General features: G+C 38.1%; 1 protein-coding gene across 5 annotated transcripts in view; it reads left to right on the top strand.

Annotated features, from left to right (window-relative positions):
• LOC150081243 (protein eva-1-like) overlaps nucleotides 1–13,803 on the top strand; it is a 124,439-nt gene that overhangs the window by 103,463 nt on the left and 7,173 nt on the right. For 4 of the 5 annotated variants that reach the window (XM_090378981.1, XM_090378982.1, XM_090378979.1 and 1 more), the window contains exons 3-7: nucleotides 3,931–4,069; nucleotides 4,277–4,426; nucleotides 5,550–5,696; nucleotides 9,247–9,438; nucleotides 9,582–9,752. In XM_090378981.1, coding sequence (XP_090235107.1) covers nucleotides 3,931–4,069; nucleotides 4,277–4,426; nucleotides 5,550–5,696; nucleotides 9,247–9,438; nucleotides 9,582–9,752 — 799 coding nt within the window. The remainder of the gene's footprint in view (nucleotides 1–3,930; nucleotides 4,070–4,276; nucleotides 4,427–5,549; nucleotides 5,697–9,246; nucleotides 9,439–9,581; nucleotides 9,753–13,803) is intronic. The other variant, XM_090378980.1, reaches the window with a different exon arrangement.

Below are 13,803 nucleotides of genomic sequence, written 5' to 3'. Positions count from 1 at the left end.
TTACACTCAGATTTTAATATATATTTTTTTAAAAAATAAAGTTTAATAACTGCATAACTCTGTTATAGTTGATTTTAAAATATTTAGTAAGAAGTTTGTTTTATCAGGAAAAACACTTTTAAAACAAATGCGTCTCATCTGTGTCGAATATGTTGTTAGAACTGGAATCTTATTCAGTATTTTCAACTTTTCATGTTTTTTATTTGAGAAGAAAGGGCAGATCCTTCTTTGGACTCCACAGTTATTACTTTTCTATGCTTTTTGTCTGAAATTTGGACATCGTTAATAAGCAAATTTAAAGAGGCTGAGCTCATAAATCTATATGAGCAGATAGTCTCAGGCACGGGTCCCAGACATTTACGTCTACTGCTACCAAAATGGGTTGATGATCAGATATGAAGGAGCATTATTGAATAATCACTTACGAAATTAAGAAGATCGTTTTGGGATTCGTCCAACCTTGGTGGGATTGAGGTATTTGTAAGTATTGAAATTCCATTTGAAGTGAAAACTTCATAGCGATCTTGCACATGAGCGGATGAACTGCTCAAAAGATTAATAATATACAATAGTTATGAATTAACCAAAGAAGGCTTGGGGACGTTTTAGCCAGAAGCGAAGGATTGTGGTCAAGCGTTTCCAGTAGTCTGTCGATTGAGGAATGTAAAGGTCATGCAAATTAATTTCTCTAATGCTTACAAAGTCATTTCAAGGACATGTGATGGTCATAAATTAATTTCTATGTTAAATAACTATTGCAAGGACATGTGGAGGTCATGGTAAAGGAACTCCGGCCTCAACAAATCTTTTCTTTACAAGGTTTCCTGTCATAAGACGTGGAAAGAACCTAATGAGGATAACGACAAGATGGCCTTCTCAACAGCAAGGTCTTTCAATAGGCTTAAATCAACCGCTATTAATTAAAAACATCTTGATGCCACTCTGTAAGAGGATGGCTGTTTTACACAAACACGCTCAGCATTGAAAATATGAGTGACAACCCAAATGCATGGATGGACCACGTGTCTAGATTCTCCACTCGCGACTGTGCACCCCCTCCCCCAGTCTCAGCAAATTCCTCTGTTTGATAGCTCTACTGGAGCTATTTCGTTAATCACTATCACCAGACAACAGCCGATAAACGCTATTAACAGTCTGACGCCCTCCGCATGCCTTAGTCCCTTCATAACTGAACCCCTCAGGCCAATCTTCAAAAAGATGCTGTCACAACATATCTTTATAGTAGCTGGCGCAGTTATTTAATCACGCCTCTTCTCAAATACTAAACTGCCAACTGTTGAAGCATGTGCAGACCAATCTCCATGTCCTCAAGTCTTCTAAAACTTATTATTAATATCAATTTATTTCCAAAGAAATGTCCTTTTACAGCTATGCAGCTAGAGGACACGGGTTACACGATAATAATGTATAAATAAATATTGATGTACTATTTACAATCTATGTACAGAGTACTGAAATGAATTGATACAAATGCATGCTTAAAACAGCATCTGATTACATAAATTCAACATAAATCATAATTGTAGATACATAAATACAACAATAAGTGGGTAATATAGCATCCCAGAAGTTTGACCAGGGCGTACATATTTGCCAGTGAAGGGGGATCTGTATGTTTTGTCCTTGAAGAGCTCCTGACAGTCAATGGACAACCTGTTATATATTTACATGGAATTAAATGGAAACATGTTATCCAGGGAGGTCATGCTGCGCAGCTTGGATCTGTATGACAGTGCGCTGGTATGAATTCTATTAATATCTGATGGTCTAGCAATGATATCCCAGATATCAGGTGAGCTTAATTTTCCGGAGAGAAGCTGGGCGAAGATCACGAGGTTCCTGGAGATTATATGATACTTCCAAGGTAGCATATTTACATTAGAGAGCATAACAGATTTTGAGATTGTTGGTGGTAGTCATGCGACTTTATTTAGCCATTTTAAAATCCAGTATTCCAGGGATAGGAACCTGGTTTGGTAAGATGGCGTGCAGAGGACCATATCGTTGAGGTATACAATGTTGGGGTTACGCAACGGAGAATATAGTTAATGATAAGATGTGGATTATGGAAATTGGAGATCTCCTGTTTCGCTGCCCATATGGCTGCATATGTTTTTTTCCGAGTGGCATTAAAATGAGGCAAGAACGTCAGGTCTTTGTCCCAGGTGAGGCCCAAATCTTTATTCCAGGTGACTTTTTTAACTAGGAAGTTCCCAATCATGATGTTCACATCGTTTATACTGTATTTCTCTTTTGGGTTATAGTAAGTTGAGCAGTTTTTTCGTTGTTAATAGAGATCCCAGTCGCGTTAAGGTAATTTTCAAGTTGTTGTAACTGTCGGTTGGAGATCACTATGGTAGACTGGTGGCATTTTGTAACAACAAAGAACTTTATATCATCGGCATACGTGGTAAAGTTAACATGATTTACAAGGAATGGTTCTAACGATGCGGCAAAGAGGGCGGCAGAGAGAACACCCCCTTGGGGTGTTCTCTGGGCGAGCCGTCTGGAGCAGATAATTTGATGATGATGCATAGTGAAATCACTATGCATCCAAATCCCGACCTCACAGGGTTCTTCAATCATTGATGATGATGATTATGATCTTTTATCCATAGGTTATCTTATCCTGGTTTGTAAGAGCTTCTTAAGGAGATCTAATTGATGACTAGAGATTTTGAAGTAATGGCCCAGTATGACGCATAGTGCAGGGATGGAGAGATTGTCGAAAGCCACCTTGATGTCGAGAAACATAATATCGAGTTGTTCTTTATTTCTTAATGTATGTTCTAATGTAAAATGTGTGTCCATGAGGTTGGTGATAGTGGATCGTCCAGGTAGAATACAATGCAGGAATGGAGGGTTGTGGCCAAACATATAATGGGTGAGAACAGGAAGGATAGCTTTTTCCATAATTTTGAGAACGGTGCATCCTACAGTAATTGGTCTGTAATCGTTAGGAGTTTTTGGATTAGACTTCTTTGGAATGGGAGAAACATAATATGTGTTCCTGATGGAAGGGAATGTGCTCCTGTTGCGAGGATGGAGTTGTATGCATCAAGAAGAAGGTTGATGATGTATGTGCTGCATAATATGATCATAAAAACAGGGAATCCATCGGGATACTTCTTCCTTGTATGACTACACAGATTCTCCAAGATTAGACATCACAGATACACTGTGGTATCAAAAGAAGATCTATATTCAGAACTATATCCATATTTAGGCCGCTTTTGATGTTTTAAAGCCAATCGCTTGTGGATGTGCTTGAGAATTACTTCTCCGATCATCATGGTGACCTTTGGTTTCTAAATACTCTCCTTCGTGAGAGGATTATTGCCCTCACGTTTGGAAACGATTCTTCAGTCTTCTCATACTTCAATCCAGGAATTCTAGTGTTGTATTAAAGGCTTTTGCATAAACACCGTATTTACATATTGTATAATTTCTTAATTTAATTACAATCTCTTACAAGATAATTTCAAGGGTATGTAAAGGTCATATAGATTTCAGTGGGCTTACAAGGTGATTTTAAGAATATTTATTCTTTTTTATCAGTGGGAGGAATGTTGGGGATTCATATATTCAATTTTCTGGGTAGTAGCAATATCGGAAATTAAAATTAGCCAAGTTAAATTCCTTAATGCTATTACTAGACATCAGATTACATGCATATAACATTTTTAAAGAATAAGCAGGTGGCGCAGAATGCCAAAGGTGATTTGATTTTAAATGATTTGGCCCGATAGACCTTTTGCCTATTTTTAGTGCATATTATCCGATGTCTAGTTATTACTGTTCAGTTCCTGTTAAATCTTGTGTTATCTTGTATTGTCCTTTGTTGAAACCCAGACTGGGGGATTCCTGGCAATGGGGTGTTTCTTACGGATAGCTTGATGACCAGCTCAGTATGGTCTATTGCAGATAGTCGAAGAAGCTTGTCGGGAACAAAGGGTGTGTCAGGTCTTGACCTCTCCGGAAAGTTTTGGTACTGATCCTTGTCCTGGAATCAGGAAATATGCCGAAGTTGCTTACAAGTGTCGACCAAGTGAGTAAAACTTCCTTTCCACCCTTTTTATGTCTTTTATTATGATTATTAATTACGCCAAATAGATAGTAACATTCTGCACAATGTGGTGTAAATTATATACCATTGTTCTGTGGCTCATGATAAACATTTTGTTCACTAGCTCGTTGAATTTCTATCCTCTTAAGATCATTTTCTTTTCTTTTTATTTTTTTTCGCTCTCTCCAGATACTTTTTTCAATAAGGTTGTCTGTGCCGGTGATAGACTTCGCCTCAGGTGCCACAAATCTTTGAGGATCGTTATCTATTCTGCTGCATTTGGAACGACACATTATGGGGTGCCAGAATGTCCGCAGGAGGAGGGAGTTACAGTTGAGGGTAAGTACTCTTTAGTAATCGAAAGGAGCGTGACTTTTTTTGTCGATATTACAGTATTGCGCAGCCATCATCGAGTTCTTTTTCAGAAGAGCCATCTTGAAATTGCTGATTGCCTTCTTGAAATTGCTCGTATTTTAGCATTTTGAACTCCACGAAAGCCTTCGCATACTTTTTTGAAGGGTGGGGTATTTTTATTCTCTCTCTCTCTCTCTCTCTCTCTCTCTCAGGCTTAAGGCACTTGAATAGGCTCGCTTTAAATTAAATATGAGGTCACCAAGAGGAGGAGAGCTCGTATTAGGAGCTGAGAACTAACAATTTCCTCTTCATCTCTTCCAGTTATTCATAAATTGACTTCCGTTATTAATATTAAAGGGCTTTAATGTTTGCTTTGCTAATTATTAAGCGAAATCGGCCTTTGAGGTGTGGTATTATTGAGTGGTATAATAACAAACTTCAGCCAAAGGCTAAATCCAAGGTTATGTTTGCTATAAAAGATGTTAATAAATTTTCGAGTCTCTTACAACTTTCTTTCCATTTCATTTATTGAGTGGTATAATAACAAACTTCAGCCAAAGGCTAAATCCAAGGTTATGTTTGCTATAAAAGATGTTAATAAATTTTCGAGTCTCTTACAACTTTCTTTCCATTTCATTTATTGAAAAATGATAAAGGGAGTTACGAACTAAAATTTCAAATCAAAGAGCTCATTTAAATTACAATTTCTTCCATAAATAAACATATCGGTGTTTAATAGTGCACGATAATTTTTAGATGAGAAAAATCACCCGCTGAATTCTTAATTTTTAAAGTCGTCTGTCACTACTACTTAAATGTCTTTTGGTGAACTCAACTTGTATTTCTTCTCTGCGTAACAATGGTAAACTGTATATCTGTGCGTAGGATAACGTAAACAACCGTCTATTGTTTGCTACTGTGGTGACACCTATTTTCGAAATATAAGGGACAACATAACTAATGTGAAACAGCACCCGGTTTGCCATAACGGATATGTCAGCCGCGAGAACCTACGTACACACACACACGCACGCGCGCAAGCACGCACGCACGGACAAATGTACATGTCGGATCGGCTTATGTCTATTGTGTTTTCCTATCTCCACAGATTGCCAAGTCAGCTATGCCACAGAAACCGTGATGAGCAGTTGCCACGGACGACGAAAGTGTTCTATTGGAGCTGATGTTGGAACGTTTGGCAATCCTGGATGTCCCCAAGGCATGAGGCTTTTTCTAAAAGTTGTCTACACCTGCGGTGAGTATCTCAGAATGACTTCGCCGAGATGATAAAAACTTTCTTTTTCTCCATTTGTGTGTGTGGAAAGGGAATGGGTGCTTATGCCCGATACTCCGAAAGAGCTAATGTTTATATATGAATTTTTTTTTCCCTCTCTTTCGCGCAAATTGTTGCTTTTTTTTTTTTTTTTTTTTTTTGAGCGAAGAATAGTCTAAAGTCAATGTTTGTACACAGAGTACATTTCGTACTTAAAAAAAAAAAAAAAAAAATATATATATATATATATATTTCGCGTGCTGAACAATGAGCACGTGTTTAAAAAAATGTATTTTGTGGAATTACAATATGCATAATCTGTTGAAATGAACAGTTTCATATATTGGCACGCAGCCAACAATTAAGATCATGTGATTTTATTATGCAATCCTGGCTGTTGGCTGCATGTGGTAACATGATTGTATTAAATATGCTTCTTGCATTTCAACAAAATCCACATACTAATGTAAAAAAAAGCGTAGGTCCGATATCCCGAAAGAGCTAATGTTTATATATATATATATATATATATATATATATATATATTTTGCCACTCTTTCCACGTTACCAGTAAATCTGATGGGTCACGAAAAATGCGTCACGGAAGTGACATCATCCGTGGCTTCCGCGTGAGGTTCTTCCCATGCTCCCATGCCTACCAATACTGTGATTAGAGCGCGTGATACATTTTTCGTGACTGGTACGATATGTCGAGTTCTAACTTTTAAGAGATTTTTTTAGAATTTTTGAATAGTATGACGTCACAATCATACTATTCAAAATAATATTGCAACAGTATTGATTACAACAAAACAAGTATTTGTCATATGACTGCAACAATACAAGTATTTGGCATATGACTGCAACAATACAAATATTTGACAATTTCTTTTTTCGCCTCGTATTTTCGTTTACATACCATTGTTAGGTACCCCCAACAGCTGCTTATGTCGTTTCAATTACAAGATCGGGTACCTCAATCGACGCTGTTTTCCAGAGACAATAGATACGTTGCAGTGGAAAATATACGTTCTTGCTTTAGTTATCATAAATCCATTGTACCTTGCCTTCCAGAAATTATGGAAATTTGCGAATGATCAATAAAATATTTACAATACAAAAGCTCTTTTATTTCGTAATAAAAAAAAAAAACGAAGAAGAAACCAAATACCTAAAAGAAACGCGAAGGATGTTACACATAAAACCGTCTACCGCGCGTGCTCGTCACATTTTTTTTTTTTTTTTTTTTTTTTTTTTTTGGAGTTGAGAACAGTGCAAAATCAATGTATACAAAGCACATTTGGTAGTTTTTTTCCTCTGCTGTAATTTGGCAACGTTTAAACAGTAAAATAAGAAAATTTTTGTGTGCTGAAGAATTGAGCACGTGTTTATAAGGAAAAAAAAAATATTTTGTGGAATTAAAACACTATCATGTGTTAAAATGAACAGTTTCATAAATTGGCATGCAGCCAGCAATTATGAACAGGTGATTTTATTACGCGTTCCCAACTGTTGGCTGCTTGTAGTCACGTGATTATATTAAAAATGTTCAATCGATTTCAGCAAAAAAAAAAAAAAATATATATATATATATATTTTGTGGAATGAGTTGAAATGAACAGTTTCATAAATTGGCATGTAGCCAACCACGTGATTTTATTACGCGATCTCAACTGTTGGCTGCTTGTGGTCACGTGATTATATTAAAAATGTTCAGTAGGTTTCAGCAAAAAAAAAAGTATATATATATTTTGTGGAATGAGTTGAAATGAACAGTTTTATAAATTGGCATCTAGCCAACCACGTGATTTTATTACGTGATCCCAACTGTTGGCTTCTGGTAGTCACGTGATCATATTAAAAATGTTCAGTAGGTTTCAGCAAAAAAAAAAATAATAATTTTGTGGAATGAGTTTGAAATGAACAGTTTCATAAATTAGCATGCAGCCAACAATTATGACCACGTGATTTTATTAAGCGATCCAACTATTGGCTGCTTGTGTTCACGTGATTATATTAAAATGTTCATTCCATTTCGGCAAAATGCACATACTAATGTAACAAATGCTTATTTGTCTAAAATACTGAAATTAAAATAAGTAAATAAAATTAATACATGAATAACTTATTATTTCAGAATGTTTTATTTTTATAATGGCCATGAATTCTGAAAAAAATAAATAAATTAATAAAGAAACAAATAAACTTCATATTATCGGAGCAATCTTCAGTGACATTTCTTTTCCCACAATCGATTGTCCAGTTGAAAGCTTAACTTCCAAATAGTTAAACTCCGCTAGAGGGCATTATTATCTTACTCTTCTAGCAGTTTGTTTCTCTCAGTTAAAATGCCATTTGGAATGTTTTGCAAAGAGAGTTTAAGAGGATAAAAAGCAAAATTTGTTAAGAAGTAGCGGAGGGAGGGGATAGTTGATAATGTAAATGGAAGCACTTAAGGGTGTAGAGCCTCGACTGAAAGAAAAAAAAAAAAAAAACGTACCACATCGCTGATTGTAATCAATATTCCCACCAGAAAAAAAAAAAAAAATTAACTTCGTACTAACAGAAGAAAAAAACTGATTTCATCTCAGACCATGAATTCATCTCGAGGCTTGTAGGGTCGCTAGCACAAACAGGACGTAGCAGGAAGATTATGCCATCAAAGGAAGACACGGCGTGTATCTGACACGATCAAGGCTAATAAAAATATCTTCTTTACAACTGTCTCTGCCGAAATGACCCCTTCGTACCACTGCGAGATGGAATAAGCTCCTTTTCCACGCTTATTGTGATGAAGACATTAGTAGGAGGCACGTCCTCTAGGGTACATTGACGAATACTTTTAAAATAATAGGATAATGTTCTTTCAGGAGACTTTTTTTTTGTTTTGTTTTATTTTAAAACAGGATATACGGAGTAATGGCCTAATGTGGATGGTGTATGTCATTTCCCATTGACACTTATACAAGGTGCGGCTAAAATAAAACGAGGATCATTGCTTACCAACTCCTATATCGTGCTATAGCTTGTTTTTTTCCTGTACAGATCAGTTTTTCGTTGTAATTGGCTAAGTTTTGATTGAACCAAGATCACAGCATTGGAGCACCTGCCTTATGCACCAGATCTGGCGCCATGCGGCTATTTTTCTGTTTCGAAAATTAAAATCCATCTCAAAGGAAAATATTTGAGGACTTAGCAGACATTGAGAAGAACAGAACTCTGCAATTAAAGGTGGTATCTTCTGACGAGTTCTGCTGCTGGAAATCTCGAATGGGTGCTGCATAGGCTAGGCTGGAGAGTATTTTGAAGAGGATAATTATTGAAATTGTATTTAAAATGATAAATGATTAAAAAATAAATATTTCTCGTTTCTTTTTTAGCCTCACCTTGTATATCCGGAAAAATGCAGTGGAGTCACGCCCATTATTATGAGTACTGCCTATAAAATTTTTATTAATTTCATTTTATTGATTTATGTAAAAAAAACCGTGAACTTTTAATATATTTCTCAATCTTTTTAATATCCCACCAGTTCCGAGAGAAATTTTGAAGGAGTTGGACTTAGGAGGCAGCGAAGAAAATGGAAAAGATCAAGAGGATAGCGATTACACCGGATTTATAGAAGAACCGAGGTATGCTCCCGTAACACCCACACAGAAATCAGATAGCCATCTGGAATATATTCTAACCGACATCAAGTCTACTCAGGCACCAAAATATCCAGGTTAAAAATCTTTCCTTCTTTTTTTAAGAGCGCGTGTGCTCGTAATTGATATATTAGACAATCTGGATTTCTTGTACTTTAATTGGCTCATCTCACTTTACCGCTCTACCAGTATCTCGTGTCCCTTTGCATCTCCCCAACAGACAAAGAAAAAGACGTCGTATTCATCATTAGGACAACCCCGAAAACGGATATCCAGAGCGATGAGAATACGGAAGAGGATGGCTCAGATTCCAACGCCACTTCGCTTGAAGGGGACCAAAAAGTTATAGGATTCCTGGCCGAGTGGATATCCGCCTATAACTTCGTTAGAGGTAAGGACATTCGTATCATGTGCGTACATTAATCGGATCATACCGATACTAGAAGGTTTATCCTACTAGTAAATCATTTGTGGTCTTTCCAGATACACTAGTGGGCAAAATTAATGCTACACATAATTTTCATGGTCGAATTCGTCTGTCCATCTGAAGGACTACATGGAAGCCAAAGAGATTCCAAAAATGGTGCAGCCAACTAAGAAATTGCCCAATCCTTTGCGTGGCTTATATTTTGTCTGCCAGTGCAATGAGGAAATTAGCTTAGCTAAAATATTTGTGTAAGCAATATTTAATTCCTTGATTATATGCAAGCCATGATGCCTACACGGTTTCACTGGCCGAAAATTTAGAAATCTTTTGCAATTGACGCCAATAGATAATTAAAAGTGATCTTCCTGATCTTCAAAAGGGTGTTATTGTTGGAACACCTTTGAGAATGATTGGAAGACGAAAGGAGAATGCAATTTTAAAAGGAAGAAATGCGGCAAAAAGTCGGTACTCCAAGAATGAGTCCGCAGGAAGTTAAAGCGAATTGTGAATCAGAATAGATCCAGTGCGCAGCAACTGACTGAAAAATTAAATTTAAGAAAAGCACCCATTTCCAACCCAACTATACGAAACCCACTTACTGCAAAAAATCGAAAGATTCGACTGGAGTAGTGCTTCTAACGCCAAGAATGGACCGTGGAACAGTAGAAAAAGATTACGTGATCTGATGAGTCTTGATATACACTTTTCTGCACCAATGGTATGATGAAAGTGTGGCGAGAACCTCACATGCCAAGCATTTAGACTGTCTAGTGTCCACCACTCAAGCGGCTGGAGGTGGTATCATGGTATAGAGTATGTTCTGTTGGTACGGAATATGCTCATTTTACCTCCATTGAATGGATTGCGATGTACTCTTTCAAAACGATAACGCAGCTACCCACAGTGCAAAAATTGTATCTGAATGGTTCAGAGGGACATTCCCAAGATTTCCAACATCTACTCTGCTTGCGAAATTCTTCAGATCTGAATCTAATTGAGAATTTCTGGGATGTATTGGAAAGGGCAGTTCTCTACAGACTATAACAGAGTAGCTAAAAATCGTCTGATGAAAGAATGAAAAAAATATGGAGCTAGACTCCTCAGACACCTAATGGAGTCCATAACAACGTGTGTATGGGCTATAATTCAGGCAAAATTCGGTCCTACTAGTTATTGAATAAAGATTTCTATATATTTTTACCGATGAATATAGTTTGTAATGATGGCCGGTAATGATAATAGTCACTAGTCAAATGTTATGCTGAGGAAAGTTGCATCAGGCCAGTCTAGTGTTTCATTGGTTGTGCGATTGATTATGTGTTCTACCATTGTCGATATTGAGGATTTGCTTTGATAAATTTATTTTTTATGTTTCTGTAGTCTGTAGTGGTCATCCATGTTGGATGACTCAGTGGTAACTACAATTCTTGTGACACCCTAAAGTGATACCCGACCCTTTGTATTTTTCTGAAAAACCCAATGGCAGATTCTTTGTGAGTTTCGGCACTACCATCAGTGGCCAAGGTGGGTGTATTATTATTATTATTTTTTTTTTTTTTTTGGTATTAAATGTCCCGAACCGTGCGTTCATAGTGGTGAGTGTGCTATGCCTGTAGAAGTGTCTGCGCGGTAGCACAGTGGTATCGTCACCGTCCTCCCCACACCGGGTGTAAAAGACCCGTGTTCGAATCCTGTCAATGACGCGAGGAACTTTAATGGGCTTTTTTCACTCCATTGCTCAGTTAGTCGGTCTCAGGTGTAGATAGCAAGGTTTTTCTCCCCAGAAACTGGGGTTTTTTTCGTCCAGCAAAAACAGACAAATCGACCAGAGAACACACGCAATTTACAGACACAAATATGGGTTTATGTAGTCATTTACCGAAAACCCTAATATAATAATAATAATAATAATAATGTGACTGTAGAAATGTGTTGATGTGCCGATTGTCCTCGTGAGTAGCACAGTTTTTGGTAGGATCGCCGTCCTCCCCCCTCCCCACCAGGGGGAAAAGACCCCAGTTCGAGTGCGCTCGTGAGGAATTTTTATGTACCTTTTTCACAACGTGGAAAGTTAGTCGGTCTCAGGAGAGGGTGGCATAGTTTTTTCTCAGGGAACTCTGGTTTTTCATCCAGAAAATCCACCACAGAACAGACACAATTTACAAATATACACGGAGCAATATGGCCTTGGTTGCTGATGCTCCTAAAACCCTACTACAACAACAAAGGGCCGATTTTCATGTCATGCATACTGAAACACCCTCAATATTCTAAGAGAGAAACCCTACGTCACCCGCCTGTTGTAGTTTGTAGTAGGGTTTTAGGAGCATCAGGGACTAAGGCCATATTGTTGTTCCATGCGTATTGTTTCTAAATTGTGGGCGTTCTGAGGTCGATTTTCTGTTGCTGGACGAAAAACCGGGGTTTTCGGGAGTAACACCACGTAGGTTCGAATTAAAAACTGTAGAGGAAGAAAGGGATCTGGGCGTTACGATACAGTCGGACATCGAGTCTTCTGAGCAGTGTAAAACAGGCGACCAGGAGAGTCTATGGTATCCTATCAATGGGGAACTCATATTCCCACTGAATAAGGCAAATGTAAGTCCACATTTGAAATACTGTCTAATTATGGAGACCTCATCTGAAAAAAAAAAAAAAAAGGACATCGAGCTTCTTGAGAGGGTCCAAAGACTGGCAACTCGCATGGTGAGATCGGCCAAAAGGGCGACCGTACGAGGAAAGACTTCGATTATGTGAGGAAAGACTTCTATTATATTACAGAGCCTGGCTATCTTGCACCTTAGAGGGAGACGTGATTGAGCTTTAAAAGGCACCGAGAGCGGTTAGCAAAATGAATGAAGGCGGAATTTTCAATGTTGTTTTCTCCTCGTGGGCTTCCTTCCCCTTGATATGGAGGTCATCCGAAGCGGGCTGTCCTACTTTCTTAAGAAAAGTATTCCAACCACTGTCCTAAATTAGTGTGAACCTGGCAGTTGACCCAAAAATTGAAAAAAGAAACATTTGAAATCACTTTTATCAGATCTGGCAAATGCGTTGGGATTCCACTCCTAAAACTCTTGTGACAAAGAGATTCATTCCCAAATAACTTTGACCAGCCTTAAGCCTCCCCTCCCGGTTTACCCCTGGTATCTTTATCTTCTTCATTCTCACTGGCCATGGCTCCCTAAAAGCCGAACTTGCTGAATTTGGCATCATTGAGGATCCTCACTGCTCCCGTGGGCTACCAGAATGCTGGGAGATATATTGTACCATTGCTCAAACTATGAAAACTCCAGAGTGAGTCTTACTACATCCATGACAGGGCTTCCATATGGACAAGAGCACTTTTTTCTCCCTGACCAGGACAGTATCATTGCGCTCTGATAGTTCGTCCAAGAAGCGTTCACCAAACTTAGGAACAACCTGAGAATACAGGCTAACATGATTCTAGCTCAATCTGAAGATTTATACCAAAACCCGACAATCTACATGTACTTGATTATATAATCATCTAACCCACATATGCTGGAACTCCACCTGTGTACCTCATTGTGGGACACATGGAACTGTAATCTTTGGATGATCCATTATGGCACTCATCTTTTGGGCAGCACCATAGCCGTGCAATATTTTATCTTTTCCCTGGGCTTGGATGAGCTCCCCAATCCAGGGACATATAAACTCTTCGTCCCTCCCTACCTCACTCATCTGGAAGATGCCTTCTTGCTTCGTCCTCCTTCTTTCTCACCTGCCTTTACGCTTCACTCTCAAACTATCTCCCACTGATTAGGCTGCATCCGCAGGCAAGAAGGCGGTGGGGGATGGAAACATGTTGTATCTTCTGTAGGGAGGATCTGGAATGTCAGTTCGACTTCGCCATGGTACACAATGATAATAGAAAACTGTATAAAATGTTAAACGTGTGCAATGTGAGTTGTGTCGTTTATTTGTTTCTGGCCACTGCGTTATCAGGAAGCTGACCACTTGGCCACCACAGCAGGTCAAAAGCTCCTGA

The sequence above is a fragment of the Mastigoproctus giganteus genome, chromosome 8 (assembly GCF_048544385.1).
Source record: "Mastigoproctus giganteus isolate SK-2022 chromosome 8, ASM4854438v1, whole genome shotgun sequence".
Lineage (NCBI taxonomy): Eukaryota > Metazoa > Arthropoda > Arachnida > Uropygi > Thelyphonidae > Mastigoproctus > Mastigoproctus giganteus.
Note: the sequence above shows the minus strand (reverse complement) of the source record. Positions and strands in the feature narration are given on the sequence as shown.